The sequence below is a fragment of the Apteryx rowi genome, unplaced genomic scaffold (genome assembly GCF_003343035.1).
Source record: "Apteryx rowi isolate R43461 unplaced genomic scaffold, aptRow1 scaffold_342, whole genome shotgun sequence".
Taxonomy (NCBI): Eukaryota; Metazoa; Chordata; class Aves; order Apterygiformes; family Apterygidae; genus Apteryx; species Apteryx rowi.
This window is the reverse complement of record NW_020449886.1, coordinates 851,885-870,851: the sequence shown is the minus strand read 5'-3', so window position 1 is coordinate 870,851 and position 18,967 is coordinate 851,885. Positions and strand designations below refer to the sequence as shown.

At 39.1% G+C, this 18,967-nt stretch overlaps 1 protein-coding gene across 11 annotated transcripts in view; it reads right to left on the bottom strand.

Moving 5' to 3' along the window:
- Positions 1-5,060: 5,060 nt before the first annotated feature.
- SPATS2L (spermatogenesis associated serine rich 2 like) overlaps positions 5,061-18,967 on the bottom strand; it is a 164,363-nt gene continuing 150,456 nt past the window's right edge. For all 11 annotated transcript variants that reach the window (XM_026072442.1, XM_026072443.1, XM_026072444.1 and 8 more), the window contains 5 exons: positions 14,991-15,049; positions 12,281-12,390; positions 11,629-11,731; positions 7,765-7,985; positions 5,061-6,543 (listed from right to left, as the gene is read on the bottom strand). In XM_026072442.1, coding sequence (XP_025928227.1) covers positions 6,145-6,543; positions 7,765-7,985; positions 11,629-11,731; positions 12,281-12,390; positions 14,991-15,049 — 892 coding nt within the window. In that variant the 3' untranslated portion in view covers positions 5,061-6,144. The remainder of the gene's footprint in view (positions 6,544-7,764; positions 7,986-11,628; positions 11,732-12,280; positions 12,391-14,990; positions 15,050-18,967) is intronic.

Sequence of the window (18,967 nt, the reverse complement as noted above, 5' to 3'; positions counted from 1 at the left end):
TGAATTTTTAAACTGTGATTTATTTTTTTTATAACTCTAAAAAACAACAACCCCAAAGTGCTTCATATCCCCTCAGGAAAAAAAAAATCACTGAAATAAGAAAAAGGCAAAGATTATGGAAAGATACTAGCATAATGCAATCTGCTATTCTTTATGCATGCAATTCATGACTGGCAGTAAGTATGTGAAATTTGTTTTTTCAGAAKAGTCTTACTGAAAACCAGTCTTTTAATAATCTGTTTTCTGGGTGACTTTTACTTCAATACTTACTGAATAGCTGAAGAGTTTACCGTATACGTTTAAATCTTTCTACAATGTTTCCTAAAGCTGATTTCCTTCCTCTTCAACATGTGATGAATTAAAAAGACTTCTATAAATACCACACTAAAACTCTCAAAAAGTATGGACTTATTTTGCATGTGTACAAGAAAAAAGTTTTGAGAATAATCCTATAGGACTCTCTGAGTTGGCACTAGCTCAGTGTTTATTTAATCTTCTTGGTAGTACAGTATTTTTCAAGCAACTTTCATGTCATTTGCATTACAGTGGCCCACACAGTTTTCAGTGGCTTTAATGAATTTTTTTTCATTGTGCTAGACACATAGGCTTGTCGTTTAAAAAAAAAAACACAAAAACCAAAAAACAGAAAGCACAGTCCCTATAATTTTGACTCAGTAAGTAGGGTGAAACAGGAGATTGGCTGTGGTGGAAAGGCAGAGCAAGATTACTATTATTTTTTAGACTTGATTCTTTTTTTTCCTTGAACTAAATGAAGTACAAACATGGCCTTTTAAATCTATGAGTAGGCACTTTTGTCATATTTTTATGCCCATGAAGCTGGCTAATAGTTTCTCATAACTGATGGACTGATGTTGAACACTTTCATGATAGTTGAATAGAATTAACCTTCAAGGTGATTTTGTCTATAAAAATAGCTTCAACTGTATCCATCCAAAACCTTTTAAAATGTAGAAGTAAAATTGCACTTCATGTTCTTTCTGTGAGGCTGATAACTGAAAACAAATGAAAAGTGAAGCTTGCCAGTCCAAGGACTAGTTATCCCTTATTGTGGCTAAAAGACTGTGTTTTTTCAGAGGCTGGAAAAAGGAGCAGAAATTCTGCAAGTCTGAGAGTTTCCTGCAGGTTGAAACTTCCTCAAAACTGCATGTTCCCATGTTTCTTGAAAGTTTGCAGTTTTCCTAATGTTACACTTGTCTAACTCAACTGAAGATGTACCATCTGGTAATGCATCTGTGCTGATAAACTGTGATACACTGTACATACCGGTTTGACTGGGGAAGCTACTGAATGTGAGCTACAGTTCTGTATTTAGCATTATACACATTGTCAAATGGTGCTTGACAGTGGCTTGCTTTTTATCTTCATAAAATTATCATTCATTATAGAAGAAACTATGTTCAGAAAATTACTTCAATCTAGTAATCTAATGATTACTATTATCTAATAGCTGCATTCTAAGGGATGAAATATGTATCACCAGTTTACTTGGATGCATTAGTTTTTTTCTCATAAACACTGTAAATTTTCCAGTCATTTAGTCCTCACTTTCACACTATTGTTCTTTCCAAACAAACAATRATATGGGTTCATTTGGGTTAAGGAGACAGGAGAAATACCATTCCAAGTTAATTTCTAAAAAAACAACTCCCATGTGACTGAGGAGGGGCCTGGGATGCAGCAGGCATATTATCATCAAGATATGATTCAAATACATGTAATTCTCTCTGTGTGATTCAGCGTATGGAAAACTTTGTAGCTGATATAAGCAAACAGACATTATTTCATGTGATTGATAGGCACATGTTCATATTGATTCTCAGGGAGATTTTTCATTGGGCTTGTTTTTAGCTGAAGAGCTATAGAATACAATGCAAATAAATGAACTTCTGTGAACTCTGTGTTAACTCAGGGGTATTTCTCTACAAAATACAGCTCAAATACATATTCTTTAATACTACTAAGTAAAACTACTCATGATTCTCTCAGAATAGCACCGACTGTTTATGTCTTGTTCCAAATCAAGCTCTTTTTTTTTCTTTCAAACTGTTCCAGTCATTTACCCAATCAGCTCTTCTCCACAGCAGAAAAGTATTCTTTTAAACCCATTTATGTTAAACTACCTAGCCAATAAATACAATGTGGTTCAAATTTTATTATGGCTAGGAAGAAATACTAACATTTCCCATTAGAAAGAAAGTTTCATCTGTTAGTTCTCAATTTATGAAGGACAAATTTTCACCCGAAAAAAACAGGAGGCCACCTGCATCATCAAAAACTTGAGAATGAAGCTGCCTGTTGCTTAGATGCAGTTAGAGCCAAAGCGTGGTAAGAAGTAAAACACTGTAAATACTCTGTGGTGGCAAAGCTCCACAAAAATCTAGATTGATTCGAGGCAACATCTTAAAGGAGTAAGTAGTAAAACAGGTAAGGTTGATGTTACAGACCTTGCTTTCTGAGCTTTTTGGGTATTCCTCCTTACAAATTTTTCTTCTTGCCAAAAAGTCTGGCTGTTTATACCACAACTTACTGCTCTTGGCTGAAAGTTACTTTTCAAATTCACCAGGCCACCTGATCAGCTGCATAGTGTGCCTGTAGTTTGCATCAAGGATTTGGCCATTTTCAGATTTGCCCCTTTCATATTTGTGTCTTTTAATCCATTCTAGTTTCTGGTACAACATCAATGAACATCTTCCTACAGTTTTAGCTGATTGCCATAATAAATAGCTGTCACTATTAGTGTTCTCTGGAGTTTCCAGAGTGTTCTAACTTGCAGCTGATGCAATACTGTATTACCTAAAATTTCTGGCAATATTATATCCTCAAGTGAGTAATTAGCAGTGCTCCTGGAACATGGGACCTCTGGAGCCCACGCTGTCTCTGCTATAGTCACAAGTCCATGAACTTAAAGGCTATAGATGATTTAAAAACTTTTAATGCAGCCCAGTCACTGCATGGGGAAAGACTCCCAACAGGAACTGCCATACAAACTCAGACCAGGTGTTCCCCTACAACAGCAGGGTGCAGAGAAGTGCTATGAGCTAGAGGAGCAATGTTTTCCTTTCACAATTCTTAGGTACAATTTTAGGGTGATGTTTTCAAACACACATAAGTGATTTTTTAAACCTTTTTTTTTTTCAGATATGCCTAAATCATTTAAGGTTTCCAAATAGTTTGGCTATGTTAACAGTTACTTTCTCTTTTTAGTTTTCTAACTGCCTATCTGGTCCTTTATTTTGCTGAGTTCTGCCCTTAGCCTCAATTTAATTTTACACAAAAGATAAATGAATCCAAACTGCTTTAAAATACTGCTCTTTAAGGTGTATTTCCCCTTTCAAAAGAGTGTACAAAAGGCAGTGGGTGGTTCCATGTTTGTGTCTGAGCAATTCCAAACAGCTGTGTTTACTTTACAAATTGGGGTCTTTTTATACTTGCTGGCCTGAAAAGCTCAAAGTCAAGCTCTGTCCTGCCCATAAGAATTCCCTCGGTGACTCCTGTGCAAATCCCTCCTACGAAGAGGAGTACCACATGTAGCTGGCTCTGTTATTAGAAGATAAAAACCAGTTCTGTTGAAGATAAACACAAGAGCATCCAATTAATTAAAGTATTGTGAGCAGTAAAAAGCTCCTAGAAATTGGCAGACACAATTCCAAGGGTAAAGAGACACAAGAACAGAAAGATGACAGGATACTGTTCAGACAAAACTAGGTTTCAGAGCCCAGCCACGTAATGTAGTTAAAATGTGTATTCCACTGCTAAAGCACATCTGGAGTGCTAAGAGTGATGTGTTCCAAGAACTAGCCCACTGTCCAGCCAGACCAAACTCACACAGAAAATGTGTTTGCAGCACACCTGGAAGAGAAATGTTGCTTCTCACCTGTTAGTCCTGCATCTGTCAGATACTGAGCCTGCAGCACATCAAAGGATAGCTGGTACTTAGGAGCGGTAGTCCTGTTGCGCTGAGTTATGTTTTATGTTACAGATTTTATTTATTTTGCAAAAGCCTGTTTGTGAGRAAGTAGACTTATGGAATAAAATAACTTCCAGTAATCCTGTTATGTGGAAGAACTACAAGGAAGGAGTAAAAGTCACTGTAGATAATTTAGATTTTTTTTGCTGGGGAAGAAAAAATCTCTTTGTGAGAAGAGATAAAAGCAGCTTCACAATTATTTAAGCACAATATAACAAGCTTCCTGTGTAATATCTGCATAGAATTTATAATTGCATCCCTAACAGAGAGGCATTGGACAAATTTTGAAAAAGCTGGTGGGTGCATACAACACACTTCAGCTCCCAGATTCCAGAATTTCCTGTTCCATATACTCAAACATTCAGCCTAAAAGCTTGATAATTAGCCTGTATAGAAGCAATGCCTGTAATACTAAGAAACCCAGTATTTACCTATGCACTTTTGTTTTTCTTCCACCAGAGTTCCAGATGAAGATGACCTATTTGCCTTCTAGAACCATGTGTTACCAATATCCACATGTGAAAAACTTTATAGATATCAAGAGACAAATAAAAAGTAAGCAAAACTGTCCATAAGGAATGGGCCTCACTTTACACTTCGAGTTGATTTTTTGAGTGCCACACAGGAAAAGTAGAACAGTCAGTACCAAGGAAGTGTGCAGTCAGCTAATAGAAATCAGGCAGAGGAAAATGGCAAAGAGCAATAGCAAACAAATACCTAGGAACAAACTTCTAGTGTTCTGCTCTTACTGACCTCAGTGGGAAACAGATGCTTAAAGACCATTGGATTCTAACCCTCAGGCCTCTAGTTCACATGATGCCAGGTCTGGATTCTGACATCTTACTATACTAAGTAATAAATTATATTACAAGTATGTCCAGGGTCAGTGGGGCTTTCATGTAGGAAGGTGCTGTTCTGTGCACTTGTGGTAGTAGAATTTAGCTAAAAGCAAAAGCCTGGTCCAGTCCAAACTCAGCTGAAAGCCACCCACTGATACACGCTGAATTAAGTGAATACAGACTGAATAAGATCACAAGTGGTTAGGTACTGCAAAGCAGCAAACACCATAATATTTTAGAAAGGAGATTTTAATTTTTTGGAAGAAACAAGTTTTCTGAAATACAGAATCAGACATTAACACTAACTAAGTTTTTTATTTTAATAGAAAACTCAGAAGGATGTGGTATCTGCTCAAGTATGTACCTCCATGTTCTGCTGAATGTTGCTGTAACAAATTATATTAGAGTCATAGCTCTTGTATAGGACAGATGGTTCCTACAGCAAAAATATAGAAAAATAATTTGGATTCAAGTCTAGAACACTTGCAACTTCTCATATGCGGAAAAAAAAAAATCATCCAACCAGTCATAGAAAAGTGACTGATAAGGATGGAGAATAGGGCTGTGCATCTGAATAGCCATGACTATATACATTCCAAACTTAAGAAATGAGCATTTTTCTCAGCCTCATAAAAATAGTTTGTCAATGAAAAATACCAATATGTAGTATATTTAATAGAATTTATACTTGAATTTAAAGATCTCAGATTATGGAATAATAAGCAAAAAATCAAATGTACTACTTTTTCAAGTTTTCTTGTATATAACAATACTCTGTGTGTATACAGTGTGCGTGCATGTACGTGTATGTATGCATGTGTATATATACACACACATATACAAACACAGAAAGAAAGGTGTATAGATTTCTTCAGAAAAATTCTACAAGATTATTCAATTTCATTGCAGATCAGAGCATACAAACTTCTTGGGATCTTTCCTAACACTGGCTGCTCTAAAAAGCAATAATGTTGACTGGTATAACCACGTATCTACAATAGGTCTTTTGCTATTGTGAATTTAATCTTCAATTTATTTTTTCAATCTAGATTTCATTCTTCTAAGAAGTAAATGCTGCTTTGGTAAGATTCTGTACTGTCATGACAAAATAACTGTAAGCATACTGGGCAAAGCCTTGAAAGTATGAATTAATGCTGATAATTAGTAAGTAATAAAGATACCAACAAGTTTTAAGCAGCAACAGATTTAAAATGATTGTGTGTTCTGACTTATTTTCTTCACTGTTTCAACAAGCATCTTGAGCAGTAAACTAAAATGAAGAGATTAAATTTTTCTGCCTGCCTTCACTGTCACATTTTAAGCCACCAAAGTCACAGCTGGCACTGAAAGAACAGTGGCATCAGCAGAGACCTCCATCCTTGCAGGGCATAAATTGCATTGCGACACCCTGTCGACACTGCCTCGGAAGGGCCTGTGATCTGTAGTGTCTGGTGTATGATGCTTCCGTCGGTTTTTTTCTGAATGTGTCAGATTCTCTGTGGTCCTTGTAGTTGTGGACTGCTCTTGATTTTTCATAGCTCCTTTGTTTTTAGGTCTGAAGCTGTTATGCTGTTGTCTTCTGTGTTCAGACCTGGAACCACTCTTTATATTACTTTGATCTGCCTCATTACTGGCACCTTGTGACTTAAAAGATCCATTGAGCCGGGTGTTTTGATGCTGCGGGTTGAATCTTCGTCTCTGGCTAGAAGGCCCATTCTACCCAGAAAGAAATCGGATAACTGTTAGGCTATCTGAATCCTTCCAACAGAATAAGAAATATAGCAAATCAGAATTAATAAAAATCGCAGAATAAAATTCTCAGTGTAGCTAGAGAGGGAACAGACTACACAGTTCTGACTGGTGCTGGAGTTCTCTATTTAAAACACTTAGAATAACTGAACTATCAGTACACTGTTGCATCTGAGTAGCTTAGAAATATATGTGCACGTTCATCACTGATGCCAAATTAAAATCTGCCATGGTACAAGAAAAAAGAGGAAAAGGGATGAAATAGCAGACATCTCAACAGCAGCAGTTAAGATGCAGAGAAGAACTTGATCCAGACTGACTTTTCCCCAAAATTAAGAAAATACTTTGTCTGTTAAAGTAGTATATAAAAACTAGAGTAAGATTGTAGGAAGAGGGTAGGACAGAAATTCACATGGAAATTAGAGTCAAGTTAAGAGTCCATATGGAGGGAGAGATGTACATTGTGCTATCTTGCTTAGAGAAAGCTTTGATCAGTAGTGGGAAATGACTGTATTACTTTATTTGCATGACTTGCCATGACAGCTGATTCCATACACACATTGCCATTGTGTAACACTTCTATGTGTCCCTTTAGGAACCTATTTGAGCCCAAAATCTCTACTGGGACAAAATTCAGACCACCTTCAGCGGCAGCTTTGCCTGAGTAAGCACTACAGCACAAGGACATTCTAAGGTACTCTTCAAATGAAATAGCTGATAATATGGCACAATACTATAAGCTGTATTACACAATTTCTGAAAGAATATATTTTTAAACCTGGCAGGATTCCCCTTTCAAAGGCTATCTAATAATCATGCTTCAGAACATCAGCTGATCACTTGTCAAGGATCAGGAATAAATGTTTCTCCATCACAGCACGTAGGACAATTGGGTATTATTATGGAAGGCTTTTTTTGTCAATCTATTAACTGATGCTGGTCACTTTTGGAGATCAGACAGTGCTCTTTCCTGATACGGCATTTCTGATATTCCTATCTCATATGTTCACACTATCATGAAAATTAAGACAGAAAATATATATTTGAATATTTTTCCATATTTAGGAAATTATGAATTAAATATATGAACTGCAAACCAATATTTGATTTGGTATTAATCACTTTYAATACTGCATACTTTCTGAAAATTTTGAAATCTTTTAGTTTAGTTGGTAATTGGTTTCTTACCTGCTTATTTGTTGGGATTCCTTGAGAAGATTCTGTAGGATTGGAAGAAAGATGACTTTGTACTTTAGTGCTGCTAGCTGTTTTATTATCAGAGTTCTTGGCATTACTAGAAGATTTTCGGGTGTGTGTATTTTGCTTGCCAGTTGTTGCTTGTGAAGWCATTGAAGACAGCACTGAACTACATGGTGTTCTTGAGGAATAATTGTTCTTTGGGCGAGAAACTGCAAAAAAAAGTGTTTGGTATTATTGGTTAAATGATCAGTATCCAAACATAAGGCCTTATTCTTATCCTGTTTACAGTGAGTTTGGGTAGCACTACTCTAGCCTTACTTTAGATAATGAAGTAAACTAGATAACTAGTCAGAATTAGGCCATAGTGTTTTACTTTTGTGAAACTGCTCATGATGAAGCATTTCTGGAGATTAAAGAACCAATGTGGTGGAACTGCACTAAAACTGGAATGGGTCTTGCAGAAGGCTAGCACACCCCTAGTTTGTGTAGACCCGTGCTTGTAAAATGGTGCACTGCTTTGTCCATTTGTCCTGTAAATGTGAAGAGCTGTCTTCTTCAATGCAGCTGCCCGAAGGTTGACCAGAAGTAGAAAAACAGCTTAGGGAGGCATCTTGCTGGAAGGTAGTCCAGGTTGTGACAATGAAGGCTTAGGAGACAGTCTGCAAGTTACTTTAGTACTGTTTAAGAATAAATACACTGTTGTGCAAAGGTCAGCATTATTTCAAAGCCTGTGATGTCAACAGTTAAAATGGACCTGTGCCTGTCTCACTGGGCATTTTCAGCTCAAGTATGATTTGCAGCAGTACTCTTCAGAGAGCTTTGTTGTCAGTGGAGAGTATGAAAGCGTCACTGACGGCCAGCCCAAGTCTTTGGTCATCCAAAAAAACTTTTCAAATACTGACCTTTTATTCCCGGCACCTATTGCTTTTGCCTGTGGACTTTTAACCAGTTGGGCTGAACAAAGTTCTGTCAGGACTGCCCCTCATACTGCTGTCCTGTCATAATGCTTTGGATGGGAGTCTCCAGGCAACAAAGGAAGAAACCCAGGAAGGAAGATGAGTGGGATGCCCAGTAACTCCCTCTGCTGCTGGAGGTCAAAGGAAGTTGTGCATGCACTTGCCTGCATGGACTGAATTCGACCCCAAATCATTCTTTGATCATGGAAAACTGAGGAGGCTGCAGTTTGCAGTCTACATACGCACTGACTACAACAGAGGTAATAGCCACAAAAGCTTCCTTAGTATGTCTAAACATTTTTTAAAAAAGAAAAAAAAAGCATAGTATCTGTTGCTCATCCTTCTCCAAGGAGATGGCTAATAAAGGTTCTTCTGTAGCATGGATATCTATCAAACTGGAACTAACTGCAATGTGCCAGTCCACCTCACATAGGCCATGGCACAGCCAGCACCATCATGAATCATGACTGCTCATTTTAGTGTCTTAGTCTTAGTCCTGCTCCCTACCTCTTAATATTTCTAGACCAGCTGATTTCTTAACCACTTCCATGTCTGGATGTGAAGTACACCAAACAAATCCTTGATTCCTATCTCACTGCATTTCCACAAGCTCTTCAAGCTGTCTGATTCTCTATGGTGGCCCCTGAGCTATGGTGGACTCTGAGGCTGTTGAAGTAAAGTTCTTGATCTTAATTTGCTGTTTTGATTCTTCTGATCATGGAATTACCCTGTTCCCCTCTTGCACAGATGACACAAACCAGAACCTTACTTCAGCGAGAAGAAGAACATTCTCAGTGAGACACCTGTTGTTTTATCTAATATTACATATTCCCCAAGGAGGAACTTCCATTTTTCCACTTTTAGGATAGAAAAAGATGTAGATTATAGGAACTGAGCATCATCTGTTGTTTTTTTCTGAGGTTTTTAATCACTTACGCTAACATCAGATACTTCTCCCACTAGGTGTCCTCTTAACAAAAATAATGCAACCATCCCTAATGCTGAATTGCACAGAGCTGCACAATGGACTGAGTTTTCTGTTCTAAGGTGGAGAGGATGACGTGAGTTTGGCTGTCACTATATTCTATTGCTCTCTTTTCCCTAAACCAGGCCACCTCACATGGAAGCCCATAAAAACATCCAGCTGCTTCTCATAAAAACATATTCTTGACAGGAAAGATGTATAAGATACAACCTATCATCRGGCATTCTGGATATATATCAGCCCAATTACTTTTGTTTCTCCCTCTCTTCCATTGAGAGTCTACGCTGCCTACCATCCTCTCATGCTAGACCATGTCTTCCTTTGCAGAAGCTTTGTGGTTTTGGTTATTGCTTTCGTTAAAGCTCTCAGCAATGGCTGTGCTTAGCTACAGATCTGGTATAATATTCTCCGTCTGAGGGGCAACTGGAACTCCTAGCAGGGTATAAGCCTCATTGTGAGATGCTCCAAACAAAAACACCTTTTGCCATGAAGAGCTCCCACAAAAGACATGTCAGCTGTGCATGAATTGCTCATCTAAGGTCACTGAGCTCAGATTAGAACTAAGTTCTCTGGACTCCTAGTGCACCACCAGGCAATTGGAAGATGGCTTTGCTTTCCAGCTTGTTCTTTTGACTTCACTGACCTGATTTCAACAGGTCTACACTTACATACATGCCTAAATGCTTTGCTGAAAATAGGTATAAATAATTAACCTAAAGAATTCACTGCAGCTGGAAGTTATTTAGGAAAGTAGTTCAGTAAGTTAAAAAAAATAGTCTATGTTTGTATCAATAGCAGCTGTGGTTATATTATTCAGGATAACCTTAACAGAATTTTCAATCTCTTAAGCTTCAGGGTATCAGACAGGGACTATGAAGTCACTGTGAATTATCGGATGCATTACTGGGAAGTTTATGCCTTCCTTTGAAACATCCTGGGTTGACTGCAATGACAGACAGGATACCAGATTAGATGGATCTTCAAAGTATTCTCCAATAGCAATTCTTATGTTTTAATGAATTAAACCGGTTATGCCTCAAAGGAGCCAGTTCTTCAGCCATGTAATCACAAGATTGTTTTTGGCAGACTGTGTGATATTTTTTCTTGCTATTTATAACAACTCCTTGGAAACGTTTTTTTTTTTTTCCTCCTGAAATTGTTTTCTTTCCACCAAGACACACTAGTTCACTACTGTGTTAACGGTTTTTCTCTTGAGTGGTGGTGTTGATGGGATATCGCGGGGAGGGGGAACATTCAGGGCAAAACATTAAAGCATTTACTTTTGGGGCAGGAGGAAGCATGACAGAGATGAGAAATAGGCGAGCTCACATTTTGCATCAGGAACATGATACTTGGAGCAGAAAAAGAACATGAATTTCCAGGCAGAAGGGCGGACAGCTTGGAAACAGGAACATTTAGGACTACTGTTAGCTCCTTCAAAACCCAGTGAACATTGCTGTAAAGCTAGGGACTTGCTTCCTAGCAGGAGAGGTCTGAATTGGTCTCATGACATCATGCTCACACAGAGAACTTTCAATTTACTAGTTACTCATAAATAACTACCAAATTGAAGAGTTCCCCAGGGGTGACTTTTTTCCACTTGGAAATCCTGTCTAGATGGAAAACTCCAACTGACCTGAGTAATATCTTGAAATTGCAGACAAAGGGGGCACTGTGCACATGCAGATGGACTGTGCAGCACGTGTGCAGTGAGTCTAATATTTTGTATACAGTAACGTTAACTTGTTCATGTGCAGCAAGTCAGTTGCATCCAGACATATCATTCACATCAGACTTGGTGCATACATACACAGGCAATACACATCCTTACTTTTGCTTGGGATTTCCTGTACAGGTATGTGGGAACACTATGTTCMTATAACTTCAGGGTGAGAAATCACCAGCACTTACTCTCTCCACACAGCTGAATCTGGGTCTTCAGCTGCTCTGTATCACAGGAAAATCGGGCAGACCTGCCCAGCTCTTCATCATATTTCCGTTCACTTACAAAGTGCTGCAAAAATACAGACAAATTATTAATGATTTGCATTCTGAGCTATCCCGAAAGATTATATGGATCGTGTAGAAACCAACCTATTAATACGTATATTAAGTTCACTTTAAGGCTCAGCAATCTGCAACAATGCCCTGTATGCAGGACCTCTGTGAAGAACCAAGTATTTTCCCATCTTTACCAAATGACATGTCTCACAGCCCAATCAAGCCCACACTCAGGAAGAGCGTCATTCCATTGGCATGCATGTGTTTGACCACTGAACCTGAAGCCAGCAGGTTTACTTGGTAGCTGGGCCTGATGAATGATACACAAACAGCAGAACTCTTCTTTGCTCCACTTATGAGGGGGCTTACACTCATCTACGATAGTGTCTGTACACTGCTCAGAGGTGCTATAACGGTTTAAGAAAGTATACCTTCTCCACAGAAAGCTAGTTGCACTCTGGCCTATGGTAGGAACAAACAGCCTGGGGCATGTAAATGGGRCAGCCCTTTCTCAGCATCTGTGCAAACAGCTAACATAGCCAAGCAGAAACAAATGTCTGACCTTAATTTCGGCCCTGAGTTCAGACAGTTGTGCCTCAGTCATCTGACTCGCTAGGTCCGTCAGTCTCTTCAGCTCCTCGGCTTTCTTCTGCCGAGCAGTCAGGATTTCCACTGTCAAATACCAATAGTCAGTAATTAATACTAGGAAGGTAAATGCTCTGTAATTCATGACTCTCTGGGCATTAACACTGTACATCACACGTGAGGCAAACACACACCCCACACTCCCACTTCAGCTGAATGGAACACGATGCTGCTTGCACAGACTAAGTCAATCAGTGAATTTAACTGAACTGCCTAGTGTTGAAAAAGATCTGGAAATGGGATGCCAAATCCCATTTTGGAAGGATTGGAACCAATCCTTCAACATTTAGACAACTGGGGCAGAGGATGTTGTTTTGAGTTTTCCAGTGCTTTATTTTTAAGCACAAAATCAGGGAGCCTTCCACTGAGACATGGAAAGAAGCAGTACTTCAAGCCAGCAGCCCTGTTTTTGAAGACAGGCTGTATTTTATTTACACAGGAATATTTTACTTCCTCTGAAAAAAATCTGTTCATATATAGTTTATGTTTAAATTCTCAGCATTACGATTTTGCTTTCAAATACAGAACATACACGTTTACCATTTCTAGGGCAAAGTAGTCTTACAAAGGCCAACAGTCTTTTTGAAATAAATATTAATTACGCACTACTGTACATCTCATATATTTAGTATAAGGAGATGGCGAACATTTATATTCTGCTTACAGGAAAAGATTAACCGTAAACCACAAAGCAACAGTCTACTCATACTCAGGATAATGTGACATTACAAATATTAAATATATGCACATGCTGTTACCTACACGATGTCTCCATGCAAAGACAACAACTGATTTGTTGGCTGGTGGGATCACCACTTAAGGCAGAGAGGAAAAATAATATCTAAATGTAAAATAATAGCAACCATAGTCCTTTTTCTAGAGTTCAGGCCTACAGTCAGGGTAAGTGGGTGGCAGTTGTTGTAAACCATCACAGGGCCACAGATTCCTTTACAGCAGTTGAGACTCTGGCTTCTTTGCCTTCTTTTGCCACAAATTTCCCGAGTAGTCCTGTCAAGTCACTTAACCAGTTCATACTTTGTCATGCCATTTTTTTTAGGTGAAGATTAATGGTATTTCACAGAAAGTTTTTTGGTCCTTTTGGAAGCACAGCATAATCCAGCAGGCACATGGCAGACAGAGCTGCAGCTGTACTGCTTTTTGGGAGCAAACACATCACGCAATATAGGAGTGTGTGTTGCACAGGGCAGGGTTAACAGGGACGAGGCAGAGAAAGGCAAGTTTCTTTAGCCCTGTTCTTAAATCTGCACCTGCCGTGTTATTTATGCCACAGAACAGGCTTTCATCTAGCTCTCCAGCCGATCTTCTCATGTCATCTTTGAGGAATATTGTTTGCAAGTCTGTGGAACTTCATCAGATTAAATTAACAATTCACTAGCTATTTTTCCTTTGTTCAGTAGTTCTGCTTTACTGTGTATTCTAGGTGATGCTAATATTTTCTCTCCAAGGCCAGCACCACCTTTTCTGAAGTGACTACCCAAACCATATGATCTCATTTCATACTGGCATTTATCTCAGCATGAGATGCCAGCCAAATACTAATTTGTACAACAAACTAAAGTGATCATATTTGGAAATTGTCCCAGTATTGACAGTAAGAGTAAGATTACCCACTGTAAAATAGTCCTCCAGTGCAGCAAAAAGATGTGAAAATAAATAATAATGTAAATCTTGGTTAGCATATTATAGTCCTATAAAAACTTTCTGCCTAAATTTCTAAAGGCACTTTACAGGCTTACAACAGCCCTGAGAGACAGTAGAAACTACACTGTAAAAACAGGTACAAACACCATCTAATGTCACATGTGCAGTCAGCATTAAAGCAGGGTACAAGAACACACCATCTGTGAATATAGCAGGATCCAGGTGTGCTGACATCAATGGGAATTTTACCACCGTTTTCCCTGGGAGTGAGTGTATGCCCTGTAGCTGATCATAGGAGTCTCTGCAGGTAACCAAAAAGCTGCTGACATATTTCTGTCCACAACTCCTTCCCAGAACAACCCAGAACTCCAAATTCACAAGTATTTCATGTCATTATTAGAAAAGTTACCTTACGGAATTCCAAACATAAGCTAATGCCAATCTTTGCTGGAAAAACTCAGACTTTTTAGTCTCCACATGTACACAACTGCAAGTGACCTAGCTGGCAACAGAGGATTTTAATTTTGTTAAATTTAACTGGAACTAAGTGATAGTTTGAAATACAAATGAAGCACTCAGGAATGTCACGTATATTTGTGACCCTTCTTGGAAGGACCTTAAATTCACAAATCAAAGAAAGGATTATATACAGACATGGCAGTGATATTTTGATCTGCCAGGCAAAATATAGTTCTAACAATACTTGGATAATTCTTCAGTTTCTTGCTTAGCTCTCTCTGCTGAAACACATTCCCTTGACTACTGGGCCATGAATACCACATGATGCACATTCCTTAAAGCTAGAAACTATTCAGAAACTATCCCAGAACATCAAAGTCTATGTATACAATGAAAGATGCTAGAATGCTACTAACTGAATTGATGTACCATGTAATTTTTCTGCCAAACAAAACAAATGTTCCCCCAACTTCTCCAAAAGCTCCCTGGCATGTTTTTTTACTTACTGGCTTCTTCTTTAACTTTATCAAGTTCTGCCATTAATGACACTTCTCTGTCTATGATGCTAAAAAAGGAAAAAAAAAAAGAAAACACAATTTAATTCATGCCAGCACTGAAATGCCCATCAAAATCAAAAGTTATAATTACACAAAGACTTCAGAGCTTACTTATGGACAGTTTTGGAATTAAGATAAAAAAAAAAGGAAGAAGATGAAGTAATTGAGAGGCAAACTGACTACAAAAATAAGTGCTAATCAGTGTATGGTAATGTAAACAAACATCTCATTAGTCTGCCCACCCATCCACACAGATGTGGAGGTTGCTCTGATTCACCTCTTCAGCACTGCGTAGGCACAGCAGTCCTCAAATGACTAAACAGTCTCTTTTCTAATTAAGCCAGATACACCGCTTCTGCTACCCAGGTCAATATGGCTTACCTCTCAGTGCAGCATGCTACAGAACAGAATAAAAGCTGTGTGGAAGGAGCTCCTTCTCATCTTTATTTAAAAGAGAGAGATGCTCTTGCAGAATATGTTAGAGTAATCAATAAACTGGTTTGTGATATGAATAACCGTTAATATATCTCTACAAGGGAGGTCAGCTTCCTTACCCACCATTCTCTCAAGGCATGGGAAGGTGTGGTTCCCCTTTTACCTGGCCTTCCTGAAGATTTCTTGTGCACCCCTCCCTATACAAATCTCTGTTGTGCAATCTCTGCCAGACCTTTTAAGCTGTCAAAGTGCAAACTGATCAGGTGGGTCTACTGAGAGCATACAGTGGGTCTGGTAAATCATTCACATCCTCAACACAGCAACATTGTTCTGTGAAAGAACACTGCAGCATGCTCTCCAATGGACAGTGCTCTGGTATGCCACTCCAGTTTCCCCTCACTGGATTAGTCATGTTCATGTTTAATAAACACTATCAATGTTAGTATTGCAGCTTGTAGAAGTGAGCAAACTTAAGCAGTAGGGGAAATTGAGAAAAGTAAGTCAAACACCAGAAGTAAATTCAGGCATGCCTTCAAGCAAAGAGTGGAGGGCTCAGCTCTTTCAGTAAAATCATTCTTAAATGTAAGCTTTTGTACCCAGTGATACAGTGTGACTTCAAGGCCTAAAAATGGCTGCATGAAACCTAGCTTGCCTTCTGAGACAAATCTGCTTGGTAGGTCCAGAATACACTGTACTGAAATCTGTCATGAGCGAGGCAAGCAGAGCCAAGCTCAAGATTTCTCAGCAGCTTAGGTCACATTCAATTTTGCTATTCCACAGATCCTTTCAGCAGCAAATCTCAACTTTGAGATGACAGCCTCTAGTTGCCTTCCTGTATTTTCCGAGGTAGGCAGGTGTCAAGGCTTCCAACTAGAGTAGAGAAGGGAACAGGGAAGAGATGGGCCAGGAAGGGGTCGTTCTTCTCATGGTGCTGCCCCAAAATCACCTCCCCTGGAGYCACTGCCTGGCACACTTCATCCCTTCCTCACCCCTTCTCAGCAGCAGAAAGGGAACAGGAATGTGCAAACAAAAGGCGTGTGGCAACTGCTTAGGCTGGAACAGCCACTGGCATCTCCTCAGGCCTTACATACTTGTACATGACTACAAGAAGGCTCTGATCCTTGTTGTCTTTTCAGGGCTGGAATGTTAACAGTAAAATAGCAATGAACTGCTCTCAGCATCCCCTGTGCACGCCATTCCAATTTGGCACAGTAAGGTCCACAACAGAAGCTGCTCAGATCAATAATTCCTAAGCAGAATTGCCTCTTTTTTTTTTCTTTTTATGTGAAATAGCTTCCATCAGAAGGAAGACGCATTACAGCAAACTTAAGAACAAAACATTTTTCTAGAATACCCTTTGCAAGAAAGGAAAGATCCCTGTGGGTTCAGTAGGAACTAGTCAAAGACAGAAGACTTAGGACTGAAGGGTTGTTAAGTGTGGCAGGGCAAGGTTAGGCAGCAGGCAGGGCAGGGGGTGCTAAGCAGTTATACAGCCAAMTTGGCCAGAAAGTTACCAGAAGGAATGTGTTCAAGTGCCACGCAGCCTTCCCCAACTCTTCCCATTAACTAAGCCAGCTCATACAGGATGTTTGCAACAGAAGTCCTGCAGAGTTCTACCCTCAGTTTTTACTGATCAGTCCTGCCACCTTTAGAGGAGGAGAGGCTGTTAGCTTCACACTGGCTCCTGAATGCCAGYGGTGGGACAGAAGCAGGTTGGCTTGTGGCAAAGGATGCAGCAAGATGACAAAAACTGCAGCATAACACATTTTTCTATTTCACACATGTAAACAAGAATAAAAATACCTTTTTGACCTGCCAGATCAACTTGGTATAACCAACAGATGAGGGGAAATAAAACAGCAGGGACTTTCACAGTGCAGCAAATCAGTTAAGAGGCATACTTTTATAACGAAAGGACACGCTTGTTCCAGTTGGCCCTCACTATTCTCCAGGCATAAGCATTAACCTTGGACTCCAAAGAGGCAGTTGATGATTTCAGCTTGCTAATCTGAATAGCAACAGCTTTTCAGATTCCATCTATTTTCAATTAATCATCTGTAACTACATGGCATACTAAACTCCCTTGGCTGAATGCTCCAGGTGACAAAAGTGACTTTTACAAGTTCTCATCTGTTTCTACCCTCCCCAAAAGGGATTTTTATGGTCTTTGGTGCTTTCCCTAACTTTCAAAAGTCTGCATATTTTTGCTTTTGCTATCTCTGTTACAAAAGTGCATCCCCAGTGTATTTCACAGGTTACATAAACATAAACTTTTGATTGGAAAAAACATTCAAGCAACAAGCTCACAACAGCAGAGCTCATCAGAACTGCATTTTGGCCCAGTTTATTTCATGACTGTCCTCTCCCCACTCCAAGAACAGATCCTCACTAAACTGCTTGGCCACCTGCATTTTATTTTGATGCCAAATAAAAACACTTTTATTACCAGAATGAGGTCATAGCTGTCCTATATTTCTCACATTTTATAGTCAGACCTCATCTGTTACTAGACAAGTTTTCCACTCCTAATGTGTTTGTGTGGGCTYTAATGAACATTTCAGAAAAGTGTCTGGATGCAGCAGTAGTAGAGGTCAGAACTGTGATGACTTTCATGGACAGCAACAGTCTCAATATTTTGTTGTAGCTATAAATTGTTATTGAAAATTTGAAGAAAAAAAGAAAAAGTGTTTGATGCCTTTATATCAGAACAATCAATATCAGAATCATTAATGTGATAAACTAAGTTACTGTAATGGACAGATCTTCATTGGGCTGCCCTTCCCTGAAGGCAATGAAGCCGTACTAACCTGTACCAGCTGACGATATGCACTCTGTCTCTCTACAAAAGAAAGAGAACATACTAATTCTCATCTGGAGAGTATAAAGCCAGTGTTCTCAGTCTGGAAATCATGAACTACCATATGTCATGGAATAATGGAGGAAACTAATCTTTCTTTGGGAATGTCTTAGGCCAACCAGCACTAGGAAATGGTGCATTTCTTCCTAGTTTGCATAAAGGTCAATTATTAAGGAAACAGTAGAAATCAATTTGATTCCTCTTCTAGCAGCGTGGGAGCACTTCACTGCAAAACCCACAACCTTCTCCTCCATCAAGAGGACTTGGCAAAGAAAAAATGAAAATGACAGAGAGAGAGCTGGAAAACTGAACTGTAAAAACCGATGAATGGCAAATGAATACAGAAAGAAAATGAACAGATTTAAAGGGAGAAAGGACAAGAACTCYGTGGGAAAACCAATGAAACAAACCTTGTCTCTTGTTCCTGTTTAGACCCCACAATGTTTTACATGGATCTCAGAGAACCACAGTTGACTAACTTCACTTAAGCTGAACAGTTTCTCACTTGATGGAAGTTTCACTGGTTTTAATGCATCTTCTGCATAAGGCCCTACTCAGCGTGAGCAGGATGATCAGGATCAGCTCAAAGTGCTATCATTAATGGGAACTGCTCAAAGTGTGGCGCATCAGTGCC